This window comes from Protopterus annectens, chromosome 9.part0, assembly GCF_019279795.1.
Source record: "Protopterus annectens isolate FY-2018-M chromosome 9.part0, PAN1.0, whole genome shotgun sequence".
Taxonomy (NCBI): domain Eukaryota; kingdom Metazoa; phylum Chordata; order Ceratodontiformes; family Protopteridae; genus Protopterus; species Protopterus annectens.
Window position 1 is genome coordinate 371,504,174 of NC_056743.1, and position 22,044 is coordinate 371,526,217.

The following is a 22,044-nucleotide window of genomic DNA, read 5'->3' on the forward strand; positions in this document are numbered from 1 at the left end:
CATGCATCCCAAATCTCTGACAAATTCTGATGCCCTTGATAAGTGTAAGTGGGGGCTTGGGAGATGAAACATTTGCAAACAGAGGCCTGGGAGATGATCCATTTACAGGTTGCTTGTGTCCATTAGAAACATAGGTGCCAAACCAGGGATGAATTTCCTGTTCTCCATCCAGTTGTTAGGTAGGAACTCTGCTTCACATGAGGTATATTCTCTCCAGCAGGTCTTTTTTATATAATAGGAACGATTTACATCTTCAGAATGGGTAATTCTGGTGCTGTTTGTTTTGTGGATATACTGGAGGTCCATCAAAGTGGCGTCTGACAATGCTGTTGATGCCAAGCATAGATCTCCCCTCAGTAGCCTGTAGGAGACTGAATACAGGGATAGCTCCTTGAGGTGGTCTGCATAGGACATTTTACTTAATGTTCTGTGCTGTTTTAGCGAGGAACCTCTGTGGACATTCCAATCGGCTGATATACCTGGCTAGGTACATGTCAAAGGGAGCATTGTACTCTACGTTGGGTCTGATAAATTTTGCTTACAGTGGAACAATGACTTCCTTGGACTTAGATGCCACACTTTTGTTTGTTTATAAATTGTGCAACATGGAATGATTTCCTCACTACTGTAGACATGATCATCAAAGGCTAGATTACTTTGTGTCCCTGAGTCCCTGACTACTGGGTCAGCTCTAAAGGGGGGTGTTTTCAATATGATAGTTGCCAGGTGTGGATGACTTCCTGGAGGATACTATTATGCATTTCTTGGCATTTAATTTTAGTCCATGGGTCTGACACCAGTTATTGGTCTGTGTCAGCCCTTCCTCGAGAACATTTGTGTCAGTGTGGGATTCGCTGACTGGTTCAAATTTACAGTCATCTGGAAATTTAGTCAGCCAGAGTCCATTGACATTGGCCTTGATGTCAGAGAGGTAAAAGCCAAAAAGGATTGGTGTAAAGACTGATCCCTGGGGGACTCCACTTGTGACTGACCTCTTTGTAGAAGTGGACTCCCCAATTTTAACTTCCTGGGTCCAGTCTGTGAGCCAGTTAGCTATCCATCCAGTGACATACGGGTTTGCACCTAACCTCTTGAGTTTAACAATGCCCGAGTCTGGTTTTGTCAAATGCCTTGGCCAGATCAAGTTGTGTAGCATGTGAACCATTTTGCCCATATCCATTACTTTGGTGATCTTCTCAAAGAAGTCCACCAAGTTGAGTAGACATGATCTGCCATTGACAAAAACAAACTGGGTTAGGTTCAGTCTCTTAAGGTTTACTATATCACTGTTGATCATTTCCATGATTCTGTCCATGGCTTTATGTATAAGGCTAGTGAGTCTTAAGGGTCTGTAGATGGCCCATCTTTGTGCAGAGGAATGGATGTTGCTGTTCTCCATTCATGAGTCATGAAGTCTGTTTGCTGGCTATAGTTAAATAGCAGTTCCAGAAAGCCTGATGGTTCATGTTTCATGCTGTTTAGAAGGCATCCTGAGATATTGTCTGGGCCACAATGACCACAAACACAGAACAGCACTATATATATTCCACAGAACTCGCACGAAATATAGTGCCAACAAATTTAATACGATAAAGCTTTCGGGCTAACAACCCTTCATCAGTACAGTTAAAGTGAAACTTTCATTCTTTTTAAATAGGAGATCATTAACATCACATGATCCAACCAGCCTATCCAGAACTTTCTTTTACAAAAAGACTTCTTTAAAAAAAACTCTTAAAAATTCTAAAATCATATATTAACTGCATTATATAAAACATAAAATATGATAACAATATAGTAACAATATAATAAACAACATAATGAACAACTGCAACTGATTGTCAGAACTTTTAAGGACAGACAGAAAAGAATCTCTTATATTATTCAGTTAAACAATTTCTCTCTGTCTTTTTACCAATACTGTTTTCAAACTTACTGCATTATTTAAACCTGGATTTTTGTCGATTTGTAATCTAATAATCCACTCATATTCCAACTCCAAGGCATTATTCATATCCCCACCCCTATTCTCCATTACTACCAAATCAGTTACTCTAAATTTAAATTGATGCTTCGGGCCAAGTCAGAAATATGCTTACTTAGAGCATTCGTCAATATTATCCTTCTAATTTCTGACTTGTGTTCCCCTATTAATTCCTTCAATTTTCGGATGGTTTTACCGACATAAAATCCAGGACATGCATCATATGTTGCTAAGTAACCCACTTGAATTGTGTTGCATGTTGCAGAAACATTGAAAAAATTTTCTTTACCTGTTATTGGATGTTTATAAATATCCATTCCTTCATAAATATTACAAAAAATACAGTTTCATATTTTGTCCTTCTTCCATTTAAAATCTTTATAACATGATTTCATTTTCAATGTTTCTGAGTTTCTATAAGAAAAAAATGTTTTTTCTCCGACTATACTCTCTATTTCTGGCATAGCCATTAAGATAGTCCAGTTTTTTCCAATAATATTTTTTACTTTTTCAGTATTTTTATTAAATGTAGTAACATATCGAGTCATTTGTTCTTCTCCTTGTGGAAACTAACCTGCTGTATTGGACCGAAAGACATGCGTGCGTAAATGGGCATGCCTTCGTTGAAGGTTGGGCGTCGAGCTGGCACCTCGGCGTTTCGTAAAAATCTACTGCCAATCATTAGCGCACCGGAATTCTGCTGTGGCGACCCCTTACCGGGAAAAGCCGAAAGACAACAACTCATCCTGTCGACCTTTTACTACATTTTAATAAATTTCATCTACTAATGATGGTGAATAACCATAACCAATAAATTCTTGTATCATACTATTTGCCTGCATTTCAAAATTTGCTTCCTCAGTGTTAAGTTTACTTACTCTAATTAATTGAGCTTTCAAAGTTCCTTTAAAAGTGTGCGGTGCATGCATACTATGTCTATTTATATACCTACAGACAGCCACTTCCTTTTTTATGTATAGTTGTTTCTACTCTATTTCCTTTTTTATATAGTTGAATGTCTAGAAACGTTATTTTCTCTTCTGACGCTGTCATTTTAAACCTCAGAAACTGTGTTGTAGAGTTCAAATAACTCAAATATGTATCCAATTCTCTTTTATCCCCCTGCCACACAAGAAAGCAGTCCTCTACAAATCTTTTATAAAGAGCGACTTTACTATTAAGATTGTTAAATTTACTAAACATATACTTCTCCCATTCATATAATATTAGATTCGCATATGTATCTGCCCCTGGTGTTCCCATTGCCTCTCCAGTTAGTTGCAGATAGGGTGTATTGTCAAAAACAAATACATTTTGTGTCAACACCGTTTTAGTAATGTACAAATATTCTCTATCTCCCTTGATTGCAACTTTATTTCCATATTAAGAAAATTCAGTATGGCTTATATACCGTACTCATTTGGTATCACCGTAAAAAGTGAAGTAATATCCAGAGTGACAAATAAAAAATTATGATCTTCTTGAATTATATTATGGTAATATAATTCAACAAGCACTGCTGTACCTTACCATGATATAATTCAACAATGAATCTAACTGAAAATTAGTTGAGAATGTATTATTCTAAGGTTGAAAGAGATAGGAAATATAATATGACGTTTGATGAATATAAAGCACTGCAATTATTGGAAAGAAATGATAGAATTGTTATAAAACAGGCCGATAAAGGGGGGTGCAACTGTTATAATGGATCGTAAAAAATATTTTGAGTCATTTAAAGTGATGTTAAGTGATGAAAATACATTTAAACGTATTTCTTTTGGTGGGGTGAAGAAGCATATATCAAACATAAATATGGCCATCTATGACTTACAACTAACAAATGATATAAACACTAGAGTAAATTATTTTACTCTCTCATGTCCTAGGATCCCTCAGATATATGGGATCCCCAAAATACATAAAGCTGTCGATAACCCACCCTTGAGGCCTATAGCCTTGGGGGTGTGGTTGGTCTACACAACCAATCTCAAAATACTTGCAAACAGTATTGGCGGGGCATCTAGCTAGTTGTACTAGTATTATTAAAGATACTGATAGTTTCTTGGTTGACTTATTTGAATGGCATGACGGATATTGTAATTTTTTTATTTGTCACTCTGGATATTACTTCACTTTTTACGCTGATACCAAATGAGTACGGGATAGAAGTCATACGGAATTTTCTTAATATGGAAATAAAGTTGCAAGCAAGGGAGCTAGAGAATATTTGTACATTATTGGAAACAGTGTTGACACAAAATGTATATGTTTTTGACAATACACCCTATTTGCAACTAACTGGAGAGGCAATGGGAACACCAATGGCAAATACATATGCGAATCTAATATATAAATGGGAGAAGTATATTTTTAGTAAATTTAACAATCTTAATAGTAAAGTCGCTCTATATAAAAGATTTGTAGATGCCTGCTTTCTTGTGTGGCAGGGGGATAAGAGAGAATTGGATACATATTTGAGTAATTTGAACTCTACAAATCAGTTTCTGAGGCTTAAAATGACAGCGTCAGAAGAGAAAATAACGTTTCTAGTTGTTAAAAAAAAAAAGGAAATGGAGTAGAAACAACTATACATAAAAAGGAAGTGGCTGTAGGTATATAAATAGACATAGTATGCATGCACCGCACACTTTTTTAAAGGAACTTTGAAAGCTCAATTAATCAGAGTAAGTAAACTTAACACCGAGGAAGCAAATTTTGAAATGCAGGCCAATAGTATGATACAAGAATTTATTGGTAATGGTTATTTACCATCAGTAGTAGAGGAAATTTATAAAAATGTCGCAAAAGGTCGACAGGATGAGTCTAAGCCAAAATTTGGTCTAATATAGCAGGTTAGTTTCCACAAGGAGAAGAAGAAACAAATGACTCAATATGTTACTACATTTAATAAAAATACTTAAAAAGTAAAAAATACTATTGGACTATCTTAATGGCTATGCCAGAAATAGAGAGTATAGTCGGAGAAAAAAACATTTTTTTCTTATAGAAACTCAAACATTGAAAATGAAATTATATTATAAAGATTTTAAAGGGGGATGGAAGAAGGGCAAAATAGGTAAAGTAGGAACAAAGAAATGCTATAATTGTATTTTTTATAACGATATTTATGAAGGAATGGATATTTATAAACATCCAACAACAGGTAAAGAATATATTTTTTCAATATTTCTGCAACATGCAACACAATTCAAGTGGTTTACTTGGCAACATGTGTTGCATGTCCTGGATTTTATGTCTGTAAATCCACCCGAAAATTGAAGGAATGAATAGGGGAACACAAGTCAGAAATTAGAAGGAAAATATTGACAAATGCTCTAAGTAAGCATATTTCTGACTTTGACCCGGAGCATCAATTTAAATTTAGAGTAATTGATTTGGTAGTAATGGGTAATAGGGGTGGGGATATGAATAATGCCTTGGAGTTAAAGGAATATGAGTGGATTATTAGATTACAAGCTGACAAAAATCCAGGTTTAAATAATGCAGTAAGTTTGAAACCAGCATTGGTAAAAAGACAGAGAGAAATGTGTGTAACTGAATAGTATAAGAGATTCTTTTCCCTCTGTCTTTAAAAGTTCTGACAATCAGTTGCTGCTGTTCATTATGTTTATTATATTGTTACTATATTGTTATATTTTATGTTTTATATAATGTAGTTAATATATGATTTTAGAATTTTAAGAGATTTTTTAAAGAAGTTTTTTTGTAAAAGAAAGTTCTGAATAGGCTGGCTGGATCATGTGATGTTAATTATCTCCTATTTAAAAAGAATGAAAGTCTTATTTTAATTGTACTGATGAAGGGTGGTCAGCCCGAAAGCTTTATCGCATTAAATTTTTTGGTGCTATATTTCATGTGAGTTCTGTGGAATATATATTGTCTGGGCCCACTGATGCAATGTTCTTGGCCTTAGAGAGAGCATTAAGGACCTGTTCCCCAGTGATAACAAGGGGAGTTATATTTGAAGGTATGTACTGAGGGAAATTACTGAACCTACACACATTGCCAACATACTGGCTGACAGGTTCAGTGCAAACTTCTCCCCCCCCCCAAAAGGAGAGATATCTATTCCAGAGGATTGTAGCCCCCCAAACATCTCCAACGCCCAGGTGAGAACTGCCCTCACTAAGGCAAAAAACACAGCATCCATGGGACCGGATGGTGTCCCCGGCTGTGTGCTTCATGAACTCAATGAGGAATTAAACCCACAGTTAGGACAGCTGTTTAATCTTAGCCTCACCTCAGGATACGCACTCAAGGAGTGGCGCACGGCGACTGTGGTCCCACTTCATAAGGGCGGTGCCTCCACAGACCCTGGAAATTACCGCCCCATTAGCTTGACAAGCCTTATCTGCAAAGCCATGGAGAGGATCATAATGGAACTCATAAATAAAGACATAGGGAACTTGCAGACTTTGGATCCAACTCAGTTTGGCTTTGTCAAAGGCAGATCCTGCCTCTTAAACTTGGTTGACTTTTCGAGACAGTCACCAAGGCCATTGATGAGGAAAGGCAGTCCATACAGCCTACCTCGACCTGGCAAAGGCCTTGACACAATACCCCACTCAGGTATCATCGAAAAACTCATCAGCTTGAATGTAAACCCATACATCACAAGATGGGTTGCAAACTGGCTAAGTGACAGAACCCACAGGGTCAGAGTTGCTGGAGCCATGTCAGACTCAAAGCCTGTCACAAGTGGTGTCCCACAGGGCTCAGTCCTGGGTCCACTCTTGTTCGGCATCTACTTTTCTGAAGTACAAGCAAACACAGGAGGGTTATGGCTGACAAAGTTTGCAGATGACTGCAAACTGGGCGCCATAGTCGAAAACACATCTGACACAGATATCCTCCAGAAGGGCCTCACAGAAATGGATAACTGGTGCCAGAGCCATGGCCTGAAGTTAAACGCCAAAAATGCATAGTCATACCCTTTGGGAAAAACAAGGCTACCCCTAGCTACCATATAGGTGGCAATCCACTGAGCACAGAAAAAGTCATCAGAGATCTGGGGACCCAGGTTGACAGTAGCCTTCGTTTGACACTCATGTTGCTAAAGTAGTTAGGAAAACCTTCTATATCACCCACCTGATCATGAAGGGATTCACATCTAGATCAAGGGAGGTCATCGTCCCCTGTACTCATCACTTATTAGACCTATGATTGAGTACAATGCCCGTTCGAATGTATCTGACCAGACACCTGCTGCAGCTTGAAAGGCCCCAAAAGTTCCTCACCAAAAGGATAAAGGGTCTCAAAATATGTCTTATGCTGCCCGACTGAAAGAACTCCAGCTCTATTCAGTCTCATACCGCTTGCTCAGAGGTGACCTGTGCCTGACATATAAGGCCATGTCAAACCCAGATTTGATGAATATGCTTCACCTCAAAAATCTAGATCCCTCAGAACCACAAGGGCGGAGACTTAAACCTTGACACGGTTATAAATAGAACGTGCTGGAGGGACAGATTCATCACCCAGAGACTCCCTATGCTGTGGAACAAAATCCCGGTACATGTGAGGCAGAGCACCTCTCTGGTCTTGTTCAAGAGGAATCTTGACCAATGGATGGGAGATTGCAGATATACCCCAGGGATTACTTCAGCGTCACTGCTTGACAGAGGCACAGCAAAATGATAGGCATAGTTTTTATTCAAACTAAAGGGGTGGCGAAAGCCACATAACTATGGGCTAGGCTTATAAATGCCCTTGGGCAGATAGCCTAGTATGAACCTATGAACCTATGAACCTATGAAGGTTGAGGGGGGAGAGAGCAGTAATGTTGGAGATGAATTTTTAAACGCCATCTTCTGGCTCAGTATAGAAGTGGCTCCATATATAGTTAGTTCTGCAAAGAATTGTCTGTTGCCTTTGAGGTTGTGGACATAGCTAAAGAATGCCTTGTGGTTTTCCTTGGCTTGGGAGGCCAAATTTACTTCAAATTTGGTTTAACAGTGTTTTAAGAGGAGGAGAATTGCCAGTATCCTGGAAGAAGGCGGTGGTAATGGTAATACCTGAAGAGGGTAAAGATCCATCGGAGCCAGCTTCATACAGGCCTATTTCAATGCTAAGTGATGATTATAAAGTATTTGTCTATAATAGCTAAAATAATGGCAAAAGTGATACCAAAATTGATAGCTATAGATCAGTGTGGTTTTGTGGAGGGGAGGCAAACATTTGACAAAATTAACATAACCTTGATGATCCAGGGGGAAACAGAATGTCGGAAAATGCCACCTTTATTGGTTGGTCTTGATGCAGAAAAAGGATTTGACAGAATAAGTTGTGACTTTGAGCAGGGCAATGGAAGGATTTGGATTTCCTGATAAAATTATAAGGTTGAATAGGAGCATATATGAGGGATCAGAGGCAAAAATTAATGTGGGTTGGGTCCTCTCTGATAATTTTTTCTTGAGTAGAGGAACCAGGCAGGGTTGCCCACTTTCCCTTTTGTTGTTTGCATTATATTTAGAACCATTGCCAAAGAAAATAAGTGACTCAGAAATTCAAGGATATAATTGGTATGGTAGTTAGGAAAAGCTGGCTCTATGTGCATATGATGATATTGTATACATGACATAACCAGAAAGGGACATTACAGTGTTGTGGAACATTTCAAGACTGTATTAAATCTTTTTGGGATGCGAAATTAATGAAGCTAAAATAAAGGCAGTAAGTATCCATATTTATGGGGACATGATAAAATGAAGTATTTAGGAATGTGGATTAGAAATGACTCTGTTGTGGCAGCTAAGGATATGAGGGAAGAGACTAAATAGAAGATGATACAAAAATTGCAAAAATGGAAGCTTTGTGATATGGATACTAAGATTCAAGCAATTAAAATGTTTTTAGTCCATTTAGTGTTACACACAGGTCAGGCATATTTTTATCAACCAGAGGAGAAGCTTTGGATGGCAGTTAATAAAGAGTTGAAAGATTTTTATCTGGGAAGGGAAGACGACAAGGGTCAAGTGGGATATGCTGATTCTTCCAATAGAAAAAGGCATACTAGGATTACCCAATTTGAGGGGGTATTATAGAGCACCACAGTTAAGGCTGTTATTCATAACACAAGCAGAAAACTATAATTCAAAGTGGAAACAAATGGTGATGATGCAGGGAGGTAGCTCAAGAAATAAGGAGAGACTGAGATTTTGAATACAGACTCTTAAGGAGCACAGAAATCGTACAGAGTATTATATTCCTAAAATAGTATGGAGTATTCTAAGAACTAAACCAACACGAGACTGGAGAAACGCGATTCTACCAACAGGGATAACTGTGGTTAGAGATACAGATAGTAAGCAAAAGGTAGTAGAATGGGAAGAGACCAATAATTTACTTGGACTGCAGGTTAAGGATTGATAAGAGTATGAGCAGAGAGAAAGAAAAAGGGGGGGGGGTCATAGATGAAAGGCCAGCACTGGTAGAGTTTTTAACGGACTCGAGAACAAAAGCTGCCATTAAAGGAATAATTGGTAAAGTATATAAAATATTGCATGATAATTATAAGAATCAATCAGAAAAGCTTGGAAAGGATTGGGAAGAGAGACTGGATAAGCAATTCACAAAGAGACAATGGGGGGAGATAGATGTACATCTCCCAAGTATGCAGCCAAGTCTAGAAGATTTAGGGTCTTTGCCTGGAAGTGTAGACTCCAAAGAACTTTTCTTCACTTGTATAGCAAATGTTGGAGATGTGACGGGCAAGAAATAGGTGGCTAGGAACATATGATGTTCTTCATCTCACATTGCTGCAGTCCTTACACTTGGGTAGTCCGCTGTCCTCGGTCGGCCCGAATATCAAACTATAAGGCTGACGTCGGTCAAGGCGCATAAGACTGACATCAGGACGTCAGGGTACAAATGCGCCTGACCGACGTCATATCCTCAGTCTTTTTTGCCGCATGGTCCGATGCAGAAGCAGCGTTGCAAGTGCCGTTCGGCGTTCTGAAATTTTTCGAAGTCGGAGTTTCAGACCGAGTCAAAGTTGGCTAAGTACCCCGTTGGGGAATATTTTAGTTTTTTCTTGCCTCAGTGGTTTACCGGATGTCAGAAAAAGTGAATAACTGTATTTCTTGTGGGAAACAGATACCGCATAGAGATTATCATACTTTGTGTATTCCTTGTTTGGGGCCTGAGCACGACGTTGTTGGGTGTCGCTTTTGTGCTAGGTTCAATAAGCGCACTATTGCGAAGGTTAGATTGTGCCAGGTTGGTCTTCGAAGCGGTGCAATTATAACATGCCGCCGGATGCTCCGCGCCCGCTTCTTCAAGAAGCGCAAAGACAAAGCAGCTAAACCCAGGCAGGAAGAGTCGTCCGTACCGGACGCCGGTTCTTTAGAGGCGTCAGTGGAACCGGTGGTTCCACCGGAGGCTTCTCTGGAGTCCCAGGGAGAGACTTTGATTTTGCAGGATGTGGCCTCTCAGGAGGCAGGTGAGGCTGAAGGGGCTTCTCAGGTTACTGTACTCCCCTCCCTTCCTAGGGTGGTTAGGCCCTCTCCTTCTGTTTCCAAGGCTTCTCCCAGGGGCAGGCCAGGTTTAGCTTCTGTTGGTGTCACTCCTAGTTCTTCAGGATCTGTGCCCAAGAAGCACATGCTTAAAATGGCAGAAGATTTAATTACTTTGATTAGAGGTTCTTTGCCCCCTCCTGATAAGAGGCCTAGGGTGGAACCAGAGTTGGGGAGTTTTGAGCAGGCTTCAGATATTTCAGAGTCTTCGGCTGAAGACTTGCAGGAGTACTCTCCTTATTCTGATTCTGATGCAGATGATTCGACTCCTTCTGCTTCTCCTCCAGAGGATTTTTCTTTTCAGAGACTCTTCATTCCATGAGGGAACATTTTAAGTGGGAAGGTCAGGACTTCTCTGATTCCAGGAAAAGGCTTAGGGAATTTTTGCTTTTACCCCAGCATAGGCCTTTGGCTATACCACCTGTTCTGGATGTTGTGGAAGATGTGTTTGCAGAGGCTTCACTTAATCCTGATTCTTTGCCTCCTGCTCCTGTTAAACCGGATAGGTATTACAGGGTGCCTGAGGCTCATAAATATCTTTATAAGAGTCCTAGGGCGGACCCAGAAACGGTTAGTCAGGGACCTAAGGGTGTCAAGGCCTCTGTTGTCAAAAATCCGGTTCCCCCAGATAAAGAGGCCAGAGCTTTGGATAGATGGGGAAAGAAAGTCTATACTTCTTCCACCTTAGCTATGAGGGCTTTGAATTGCCAGTTTCACATGTTGAAATATCAAAATTATCTTCTTTCTCAGTTGAAGTCTAAGGTAGATGCTCTGGCGGAAGGCATTGAGTGTAAAGAATTACAAGATTTGGTACATGTTTCTGAACAGGTGGGTAAGCATTCTTTACAATGTGGTTTTGATGCTGTACAGGCCTCGTCTAGGGTGGCTGCCACTGGGTCAGTTCTTCGCAGGCACGCCTGGCTGAGGGATCAGAATTTATCTGGCCATGTTAAGACAAGAATTTTGGATGCTCCTTTACAGTCTGATGTGTTGTTTGGTTCACCTGTGGAGTCAGTCTTGAAGAAAATGGAAGACAAGGCTAAGTCTATGCAGGCTGTTAAAGATTTTTTGCAAGTCCAGCCTCCGAAGTTTAGTAGGAATTGGCCTGCTAAGGGGTGGACGTACCCTTCTTATGATTCACAGTCTAGGGGTAGATCTAGACGTGGTAGGGGCAGAGCTCAGAGCTCCTTCAGACCTAGAACAGGGAGTTCTCCTGCACAATCTTCGGGTGAGGGCAGGGGCCAGTCCTTTCGTAAACAGGCCCAATGACCTACCTTTTCAGCTGCCAGATCCTTCTTGCCTGGCAGCACCTTTGGGAGGAAGGTTGGCACTCTTCAAGGAAAACTGGAGTTTGATTACCCAAGACAGATGGGTATTGGATATCATACACCAAGGTTACAGGTTTTATTTCCATACCTTGCCTCCTTTCAAAGGCATGCCGGACGTTCCTCCTCAGCAAAGACTAGAGGCTCACAAGCAAATTTCTCTGCTGCTCCAAATAGGGGCCATACAACCGGTCCCTTTGCCAGAAGTGGGCCTAGGATTTTATTCTCGCCTGTTCCTAGTACCAAAGAAGGGGAACACGTGGAGACCAATTTTGGATTTATCTATCCTCAACACTTATCTGGACATTCCCAAGTTCAAAATGTTGACGTTACAACAGCTTTTACCCCTGCTGGGCAAAGATCACTGGATGGTGACTCTGGATCTCAAGGAGGCTTACCTTCATGTTCCTATCAGGCTAAGTTGCAGGAAGTATCTGCGTTTTCTGGCTGGGACTTCTCATTATCAGTTCTCTGCATTGCCCTTTGGCTTATCTACTGCGCCCAGAGTGTTCACGAAGGTTCTGGCTCCAGTGATAGCTTTCTTCAGGCTAAGAGGAATACAGATTTATCCTTATTTGGACGATTGCCTGATTCTGGCCCAAGGAAAGGACGAACTTCTTCATCATTTACAATATGTGATAGCAGTGCTAAGATGCCTGGGGTATTCTGTGAACGAAATAAAGTCCAGTCTAGTACCCTCTCAGGACATGTGCTTTCTGGGTGTGAGACTGAATACAGCATCCCAGATGGCCTTTTGACCCCGGACAAACAAAAGAATCTTTCTCTTTACTTCCATCAATTGTCTCATCAGTCCAGGCTGACTGCAAGGACAGTCCTTCAAGCCTTGGGGTTCATGGCATCTTGTATTCTGGTGCTTCCCAATGCCAAACTGCATATGAGGAAGCTACAATGGTATCTCAAAATTGTATGGACACAGCACTGCCAAGATATGGACACTGTCATTCAGATAATACCTTGCATTCAAAAGGAATTTTTGTGGTGGGCTCAGGAATGTCACCTAAACAAGGGACTCTCTGTGACCCGGCCAGAGGCGAGTCAGATTCTAACGACAGATGCCTCAGACAAAGCTTGGGGAGCTCATCTAAATGGAAAGTGGGTACAAGACACGTGGCCTGCCAGACTTCAACATGTACATATCAACTTGAAGGAGATGTTAGCAGTCCAATTTGCATTAATAGCTTTCAAGGATTTACTTCTTCCAGGGCAGGTGTTGGTTCTAACAGACAACACAACTGTCATGTGGTACATCAACAAGCAAGGGGGAACACATTCTTATCCTCTATGCAGACAAGCAATGATTTTGTGGGAGACTGCTCTCAGTTTACAGCTAAATCTTCAGGCAAGGTTTCTGCCGGGAGCACAGAACTCCTTAGCAGATGTGTTGAGCAGACAAATTATGGATCCCCACGAGTGGAAATTGGATCCTCATGTATTTCAGAGATTGACAGTGTTATGGGGAACTCCAGACATAGATCTGTTCGCTTCTCCACTAAACTACCAGCTGCCAAAGTTTTGCACAAAAAGGTTTCATCCCACAGCTTGGAAAGTGGATGCTCTTTCATTCAATTGGAGCAATCTTCATGTGTATGCCTTTCCACCTCTACCTCTCCTCCCAAAGGTACTCCTGAAGGTCAGACAGGACAAGCCAAAGATGATTTTAATAGCTCCAGATTGGCCTCGACAGCACTGGTACCCATTACTGAGAAGTCTGGTACGGGAACCTCCATGGCCTTTACCTTCGATTCCACACCTGCTGTCTCAGGAGAACAGTCATTTACTCAATGTCAAACTTCATTCTCTTCACCTAACAGCCTGGCATATTCTGTTTTAAACCCTGGAGGGTCTCAGCTTCCACAGCAAGTTTTGAATGTTATTTTGGAGGCCAGAAGGCCTAGTACAAGGAAAGTGTACGCAGATAAATGGAAGAGATTTTTATTTTGGAGTACAGCAAAGGAATTTGATGTTTCTGAGCCTAATTTAAGTGTGGCTCTTCAATATCTTACTGAGTTACTGGACAAAGGTTTGTCCTTCTCTTCTATTAAGGTTCATGCTGCAGCAATTTCTGCTCACTATGACTGTGACCCACCATTGTTTTCTCATCCTTTGTTTAAGCAATTCCTTAGAGGGGCAAAGAATATAAGACCCCCACGGAGAGCTCCTACTCCTGCTTGGGATCTCAATTTTGTGTTGGAGAAACTCACTCTACAACCTTTTGAGCCTGCAGCTACTGCTGAGTTGAAATATTTATCATGGAAGACTGCTTTTTGTTGGCCATTACCTCTGCGAGAAGGGTTTCTGAATTACAGGCCCTTATGGCGGTTGAGCCTTTCTTAATTTTCCATAAGGATAGGGTATCTTTGCGTACTAATCCTTCCTTTATGCCTAAAGTGGTTTCTAGTGTGGCTTTAAACCAAACTATTCATTTGCCTACTTTTTATGCAAACCCCCAAAATAAAGGGGAAAAGATTTTGCACACTTTGGATATACACAGGCAGTTGCGATATTATTTGAGCAGAACTAAAGGGTTCAGGCAGTCTCAGCAGTTATTTGTTTCATTTGCTTTGGGGTCTCAGGGCAAGCCTGTGTCAAAACAAACTATTTCTAAGTGGATTGGGTGTTGTATTGCTTTCTGTTATTCCCATCATGGTAAGGAGATTCCAGCTGGGATTAGGCCTCATTCCACTAGGGCTACTGCCACTTCTACAGCTTTTTTAAGGGGGGTGGCAACTAAAGATATTTTGGAGGCAGCTACTTGGAGTTCAGTGCATACTTTCTCTAAGCATTACCACCTTCCACTTTACTCTAAATCTAGGGCTGGTTTTGCCACTGCAATTTTACAGGGCATTTTGGCAGCTCCTACTGCTTTATAGTTTTGCCATCCTCCCTTACCTCTGCTTTGGGATTCTACCCAAGTGTAAGGACTGCAGCAATGTGAGATGAAGAACATAGTACAGTTTTGTACCTACCATAAATGTAGATATTCGAAGATCCACATTGCTGCAGTCCAATTTACCCTCCCTCCTTCCCCTCTGTAGTTAGAGGCGGTTGTGTGGTTTGGGTTGTACATATTGTGGATATTGTATATATTGTACATATGATTAGTACTAGGGTGGTTGGTTGTTTTTTGCTGTCTTTTGGTTTTGACCTTTCTTTTTAGGGTCTTCTGACATCTGGGGCAAGAAAAGACTGAGGATATGACGTCGGTCAGGCGCATTTGTACCCTGACGTCCTGATGTCAGTCTTATGCGCCTTGACCGACGTCAGCCTTATACTTTGATATTCGGGCCGACCTAGGACAGCGGACTACCCAAGTGTAAGGACTGCAGCAATGTGGATCTTCGAACATCTACATTTATGGTAGGTACAAAACTGTACTTTTTTGGAGTGTAATGAGCAGATTTGGTTGACTGGGGAGATGATTTTTTGAGCTATGATACAGAATCTGAATTGCTTAAACATAGTAAAGCCTTGCTGAGTCTAATTATGGTGGCTGCCAAACAAGCAGTTACTAGAAAATGGAAGTCAAAGTCTAGGCCAACTTGACTAGTAGTAGTAAACTTAGTAACAGAAATAAAAACAACTGGAATTGGAATCTTAAGAAAGAGAAAGGAGCAAACTAGGAAAAAATGTGAATTTAAGAAGCAGGATTTGAATGATCCATATAATGCTTAATTGACCACGACTGGATAGATAAGTGATGTATAATGTTTGCAACTACAGTTGTTTCAGTGGTGTCTGTGATGTATAATGATGTTCTTTGTGTTTCACTGTTGCAGTCATTACATTTGGGTAATCCTGCTGGCAGGTTGCCCTCAGTCGGCCTGAATTCCAAAGTCCTGGGTCCTGCGTCGGCTGCTGTCGCCCCTTCCCTGACGTCAGGTCGTCAGGAGTATAAAAGAAGCAGCCAACGCCATTTTCTTTAGTCTTTCTTGCCGCGCGGTGCCCGAAGCAGAAGCAGTTCGCAAGTGCCAGTCGGCCAACTACTGAGATTTTCGTGTTCGAGTTTCAGATCCGAAGTCTTCAATAAAGCTAAGTACCCCATTGGGGAAACTTTTTTTCTTGCTCCAGACCGATGTCAGAAAAAGTAAATAATTGTATTTCTTGTGGAAAGGAAATACCTCAAGGATTTTCATTCTTACTGTATTCCTTGCCTAGGCCCTGATCACAACGATGTTCATCGTGTTACACTGCTGCAGTCATCACACTTGGGTGATCTGCCGTCAGGCTGTCCCGCAGTCGGCCCGAGTTCCAAAGTCTTGGTCCGGCGTCAGATGCTGTCGCTTCTTCCCTGACGTCAGTGCGACAGGGGTATAAAAGAGGCAGCCGACGCCATTTTCTTCAGTCTTTCTTGCCGCGCGGTGCCCGAAGCAGAAACAGTTCGCAAGTGCCGGTCGGCCGACTCCTGAGATTTTCAAATCGAATTTCAGACCGAAGTCTTCAATAAAGCTAAGTACCCCATTGGGGAACCTTTTCTTGCCTCAGTCCGATGTCCGAAAAAGTTAATAATTGCATTTCTTGTGGGAAGCAAATACCTCATAAGGATTTTCATTCTTATTGTATCCCTTGCCTAGGCCCAGACCACGACGTCACAGGTTGTCGGTTTTGTGCTAGGTTTAACAAACGAACTATTAAACGTCTGTTTGATTTCACCCGACATTATTTTGGTAGAAAATTTAATTATACCATGCCATTGGAGCAACCGACGACCGGGATGCATAAAAAGCACAAAGATAAGGACAGGCAGCCGAGACCCAAACCAGACACCGAGGTCTCTGCTAGGCCAGTCGCCGGTTCTCCGGTTTTCAGTGAGGCACCTACGCAGCCCCTGACGACCGCTGATTTAGAACCCCAGCCTGCATCCGACTCCCAAACGGAGATTGCAGGGCCTCCAGAGCCTTTATCTTTAGGCCCTTCCGACTCCATGGCTGAAGGGGATTCTGGTGCAGTTGAAAGGCTGTCAGTTGCTGAAGGTGTCTTCAGACCGATTACACTTACTATTAAATCCTATTCAAAACTGAAAATTCCATTAAAAGTAAGGAAGCCTGTACAGCAGTCTCAAGTGCAAGGCCCCATGCCTAAGAAACAGATGCTTAAGATGGCCGAAGACTTAATTACCCTAATCAGGGGGTCCCCATCCCCCATCTGACAAAAGGCCTAGACGGGAGGAGGACTACACTTCCTCTGACCAGGTTTCCATTTCCTCAGATTCTTATGAGGAACAGGAGTACTCTTTTCCTCCTTATGAAGACTCTGATGCTGAAGAGTCTATTCGTTCAGCATCTCCCCCAGAAGACTACTCTTTTGGGGAAACATTACATACCATGAGGGAACATTTCCACTGGGAAGGCCAGGATTACTCTGATTCTAAGAAAAGACTCCGAGAGTTCCTCTTACTACCCCAGCACAGACCCCTTGCTATTCCACCTGTGTTAGACATTGTGGATGATGTTTATTCAGAATCTAGCCTTAACCCAGATTCATTATCTCCTGCACCAGCCAAACCAGACAGATACTACAGTCCCTGACTCACATAAATCCCTATATAAAAGCCCTGTTGCTGGCCCAGAATCCATTTCCCAGGGTCCCAAAGGGGTTAAGGCCTCTATTGCTAAAAATCCTGTACTGTCTGAAAGGGATTCTAGAGCACTAGACAGATGGGGAAAGAAAGTATATACCTCAGCTACTCTAGCTATGAGGGCCTTAAATTGCCAGTTTCACATGCTGAAATATCAACAATATTTGATGTCTCAAAACAAAAAATGAGCACTCGTACAGAGCAGCCTGATTACAAGGAAATGCAAGATTTGTTGCATGCAGCAGAACAAGTGGGAAAACATACTTTGCAATGTGGATTTGATTCATTGGAAGCTTCTTGCAGAGCAGCTGTAACAGGGTCTGTCATTCGTAGGCATGCTTGGTTAAAAGAACAAACTTTACCTGATCGTGTTAAAGCAAAGTTATTGGATGCACCCTTACAGCAGGATGTTTTATTTGGTGTGAAAGCAGAAGACATGTCTCAAACTATCAGAAGACAGTCACAATGACTTACCCCTCAGACTGCCAAGCAAATCACTCTTGGCAGCTCCCTTGGGAGGAAAACGTGCACCTTTTGCAGACAATTGGCACATCATCACAAAAGACAAATGGGTCCTAAATATTGTAACTCAAGGATACAGGTTCCACTTTCACACTTTACCAAGGATAAAAGGAATGCCAAACCTGCCATCAAATCAATGGGCAGAGGCTCAAAGACAAATTACAGCACTCATGGACGTGAGAGCCATTCAACAGGTTCCTACACAGGAGCAAGGACACGGATTTTACTCAAGACTCTTTCTGGTTCCCAGAAAGGACAAAGCCTGGAGACCCATTCTGGACCTTTCAATTCTAAACACATACCTGGAAGTACCCAAATTCAAGATGCTCACACTGCAGCATCTTCTTCCCATGCTGGGCAAGAAGGCTTGGCTAGTGACGTTGGACCTCAAGGAGGCATACCTGCATGTCCCTATCAGACAAAATTGCAGAAGATACCTCCAATTTATAGCAGGTACAACTCATTACCAATTCTCTGCACTGCCCTTTGGCTTATCTACTGCGCCCAGGGTCTTTACAAAATGCCTGGCACCAGTAATTGCATACTGCAGACAAAGAGGAATCCAAATATATCCATCCCTGGACGACTGCCTTATTCAAGCAGACAGCAAGGACATTCTTTTAAAACATTTGGTGTTTGTAAAAAAAACTACTAAGTTGCCTAGGGTACACAGTAAACAAAAAGAAGTCAAAATTGGTGCCCTCACAAGATATAATATTCCTGGGTGCCAGTTAAATACAACGGCCCAGATGGCTTATCTCACGCCAGACAAGCAAGGACAACTGACTCAATACTTCAAAATGATAGCAACAAAGACCCAACTCCCTGCAAGAAAAATTCTGCAGGCCTTGGGATTCATGGCATCTTGCATACTACTAATACCATATGCCAAACTGCATATGAGGAAATTACAATGGTACCTGAAAAGTGTATGGACTCAACACAGCCACAGCTTGGAAACAATAATACCACTCATTCCCTGCCTTCAACAGGAGTTTCTATGGTGGGCTCAGGCATATCACCTCAACAAGGGTCAGCCTTTCACCTTATCCGCAGCCAGGCAAACTATAACAACAGATGCATTGGATTATGCCTGAGGAGCACACATGGCAGTACAGTGTATTCAGGGCAAATGGTCTGCAGATCAAAGGCATCTACATATCAATCAAAAAGAGATGCTAGCTGTACAAAAATGCCCTAACAGCTTTCAACGACCTCCTACATCCAGGACAACTTCTAATAAAGACAGACAACACCACAGTGATGTGGTACATAAACAAACAAGGGGGCACACATTCCTACCCCCTTATGCAGGCAAGCAATGACCTTGTGGAACACAGCACTGACCTACCAAGTTCAACTACAAGCACAATTCCTGCCAGGAAAGAAAAATACATTGGCAGATGAACTAAGCAGAAATATCATGGATCCTCATGAGTGGAAACTAGACCCACAAGTATCCACAATGATAACTCAAAAATGGGGGAGCCCAGACATAGTTTGCCTCCCCCCAAAGCTACCAACTGTGAAAGTTTTGCACAAGGTCTCTCAACAGCAGGTACAAGTACGACTCAGTCATTGTCCACGCTGGTGTCAACGACCTGAGACGTACCTCCTTGGACTACATGAAAAGGGACATCGAGGAGCTCTCTGATTATGTAGCCCAGGCAGGTATGACCCTGACCTTGAGCAGTATCCTACCTTCACCTAGAATGATGCCACAATACAGTGATAAGATGATCAGCTTTAATAATTGGCTTAAATTCTGGTGTCATTCAAAGGGGATCCAATGTCTGTCTGCCTGGGATGACATGCTGGACAAGCCACGCTGCTTCACAAGGGACGGCTTGCACCTGTCACCCCTGGGCTTCCGGATATTGGCAAAGGCTCTTGCCACCCACATAGTGCCTTTTTAGGCAAGGCTCAAATTCTAAACCTACCACCCTAGAACACCAAAAAGGAAAAAAAACTAAGGGTAATGCTGCTCAATGCCAGAAGTCTCACTCTCAAGATGCACGCACTCGAGGCCCTTCTCAATATGGAGAACATCGATGTCTGTGCTGTGACAGAAACCTGGTTCAAGGCTCCTGAGAGCACCGCAGCACTAACAGGTTTCACCTCATATCATGCGTTCCGGCCCCAAAATCCAGACAACACAAAGAAAGGAGGGGGGGTGTCCATATTCATAAAGGACACCCACACCTCAAGGTTGGTGGCAACGCACGATGCATCGGAGACCATCCAGGCGCAATTAACCATAGGCAAGACTGCTCTGCAATTTGTAGCGTGTTACAGGCCACCCTCTCATACTCAGGAACCTCACATGGCCTTCCTGAAAACATTGGAGGGGATAAATGTATCTCCAAACACCATCATACTAGGTGACTTCAACTACCCTAATATAGACTGGGAACACTACTCAAGCCCGAACACTCTAACCCAAAGATTCCTGGAGTTCATAAACTCAAATGCCATGGAACAACTAGTCACCATCCCCACAAGAGGAGAAAACATACTTGATCTCATCATCACGAACATGGGATCAAAATGTTCAACACCGGAAGTATACCCCTCACTGGTGAGATCAGATCATAAACTAATCTCGCTGGAGGTCCTCATCCCGCCCACCTGAAACAAAAAAGACCACAGTGAAAAACTTCTCAAAAGCCGATTTCACACTTCTAAAAACTAGTGTGGTCTCCTTTAAGGCCCCTGAGCCAGTGGTAAACATTACTCAAACCGCTGAATCACTTACAAATGCCTTCTACCAGCACCTACAGGACTGCATGGATCAGGCAATCCCAAACAAAACTAAGACTCTCTGTACCAAAGGCAAGCGTCCAGTCTGGTGGACCCCAGCCATAAACAAGCTCTACAACAAAAGGAGGAAGCTACTACAAGATAGAGCAAAATCCTTGAAAGGTAAGACACCTTTGATCATTATAAGTAAAAACTAAGAGCTCTCATAAAATCATCCAAGGCAAATTTTGAGAGAAAATCGCCAAGGACTCTAAAGACAATCATAAGGCCTTCTTTAGCTATGTTAGAAACCTAGGAGGAAACTCCCAGATATGCTCAGAATTAGTTCAAAATGATGTGAAAATTACTGAACCTACACACATTGCTAACATACTGGCTGACAGGTTCAGTGCAAACTTCTCCCCCCTCCCCCAAAAGGAGAGATATCTATTCCAGAGGATTGTAGCCCCCCAAACATCTCCAACGCCCAGGTGAGAACTGCCCTCACTAAGGCAAAAAACACAACATCCATGGGACCGGATGGTGTCCCCGGCTGTGTGCTTCATGAACTCAACGAGGAATTAAACCCACAGTTAGGACAGCTGTTTAATCTTAGCCTCACCTCAGGATACGTACCCAAGGAGTGGCGCACGGCGACTGTGGTCCCACTTCATAAGGGCGGTGCCTCCACAGACCCTGGAAATTACCGCCCCATTAGCTTGACAAGCCTTATCTGCAAAGCCATGGAGAGGATCATAATGGAACTCATAAATAAAGACATAGGGAACTTGCAGACTTTGGATCCAACCCAGTTTGGCTTTGTCAAAGGCAGATCCTGCCTCTTAAACTTGGTTGACTTTTTCGAGACAGTCACCAAGGCCATTGATGAGGAAAGGCAGTCCATACAGCCTACCTCGACCTGGCAAAGGCCTTCGACACAATACCCCACTCAGGTATCATCGAAAAACTCATCAGCTTGAATGTAAACCCATACATCACAAGATGGGTTGCAAACTGGCTAGTGACAGAACCCACAGGGTCAGAGTTGCTGGAGCCATGTCAGACTCAAAGCCTGTCACAAGTGGTGTCCCACAGGGCTCAGTCCTGGGTCCACTCTTGTTCGACATCTACTTTTCTGAAGTACAAGCAAACACAGGAGGGTTATGGCTGACAACGTTTGCAGATGACTGCAAACTGGGCGCCATAGTCGAAAACACATCTGACACAGATATCCTCCAGAAGGGCATCACAGAAACGGATAACTGGTGCCAGAGCCATGGCCTGAAGTTAAACGCCAAAAAATGCATAGTCATACCCTTCGGGAAGAACAAGGTTACCCCT

At 42.2% G+C, this 22,044-nt stretch overlaps 1 protein-coding gene across 1 annotated transcript in view; it reads left to right on the forward strand.

Moving 5' to 3' along the window:
- Positions 1-3,691: 3,691 nt before the first annotated feature.
- Positions 3,692-22,044, forward strand: part of LOC122810529 (piwi-like protein 2) — a 709,331-nt gene continuing 690,978 nt past the window's right edge. The window contains exon 1 of the mRNA XM_044082112.1: positions 3,692-3,844. Coding sequence (XP_043938047.1) covers positions 3,692-3,844 — 153 coding nt within the window. The remainder of the gene's footprint in view (positions 3,845-22,044) is intronic.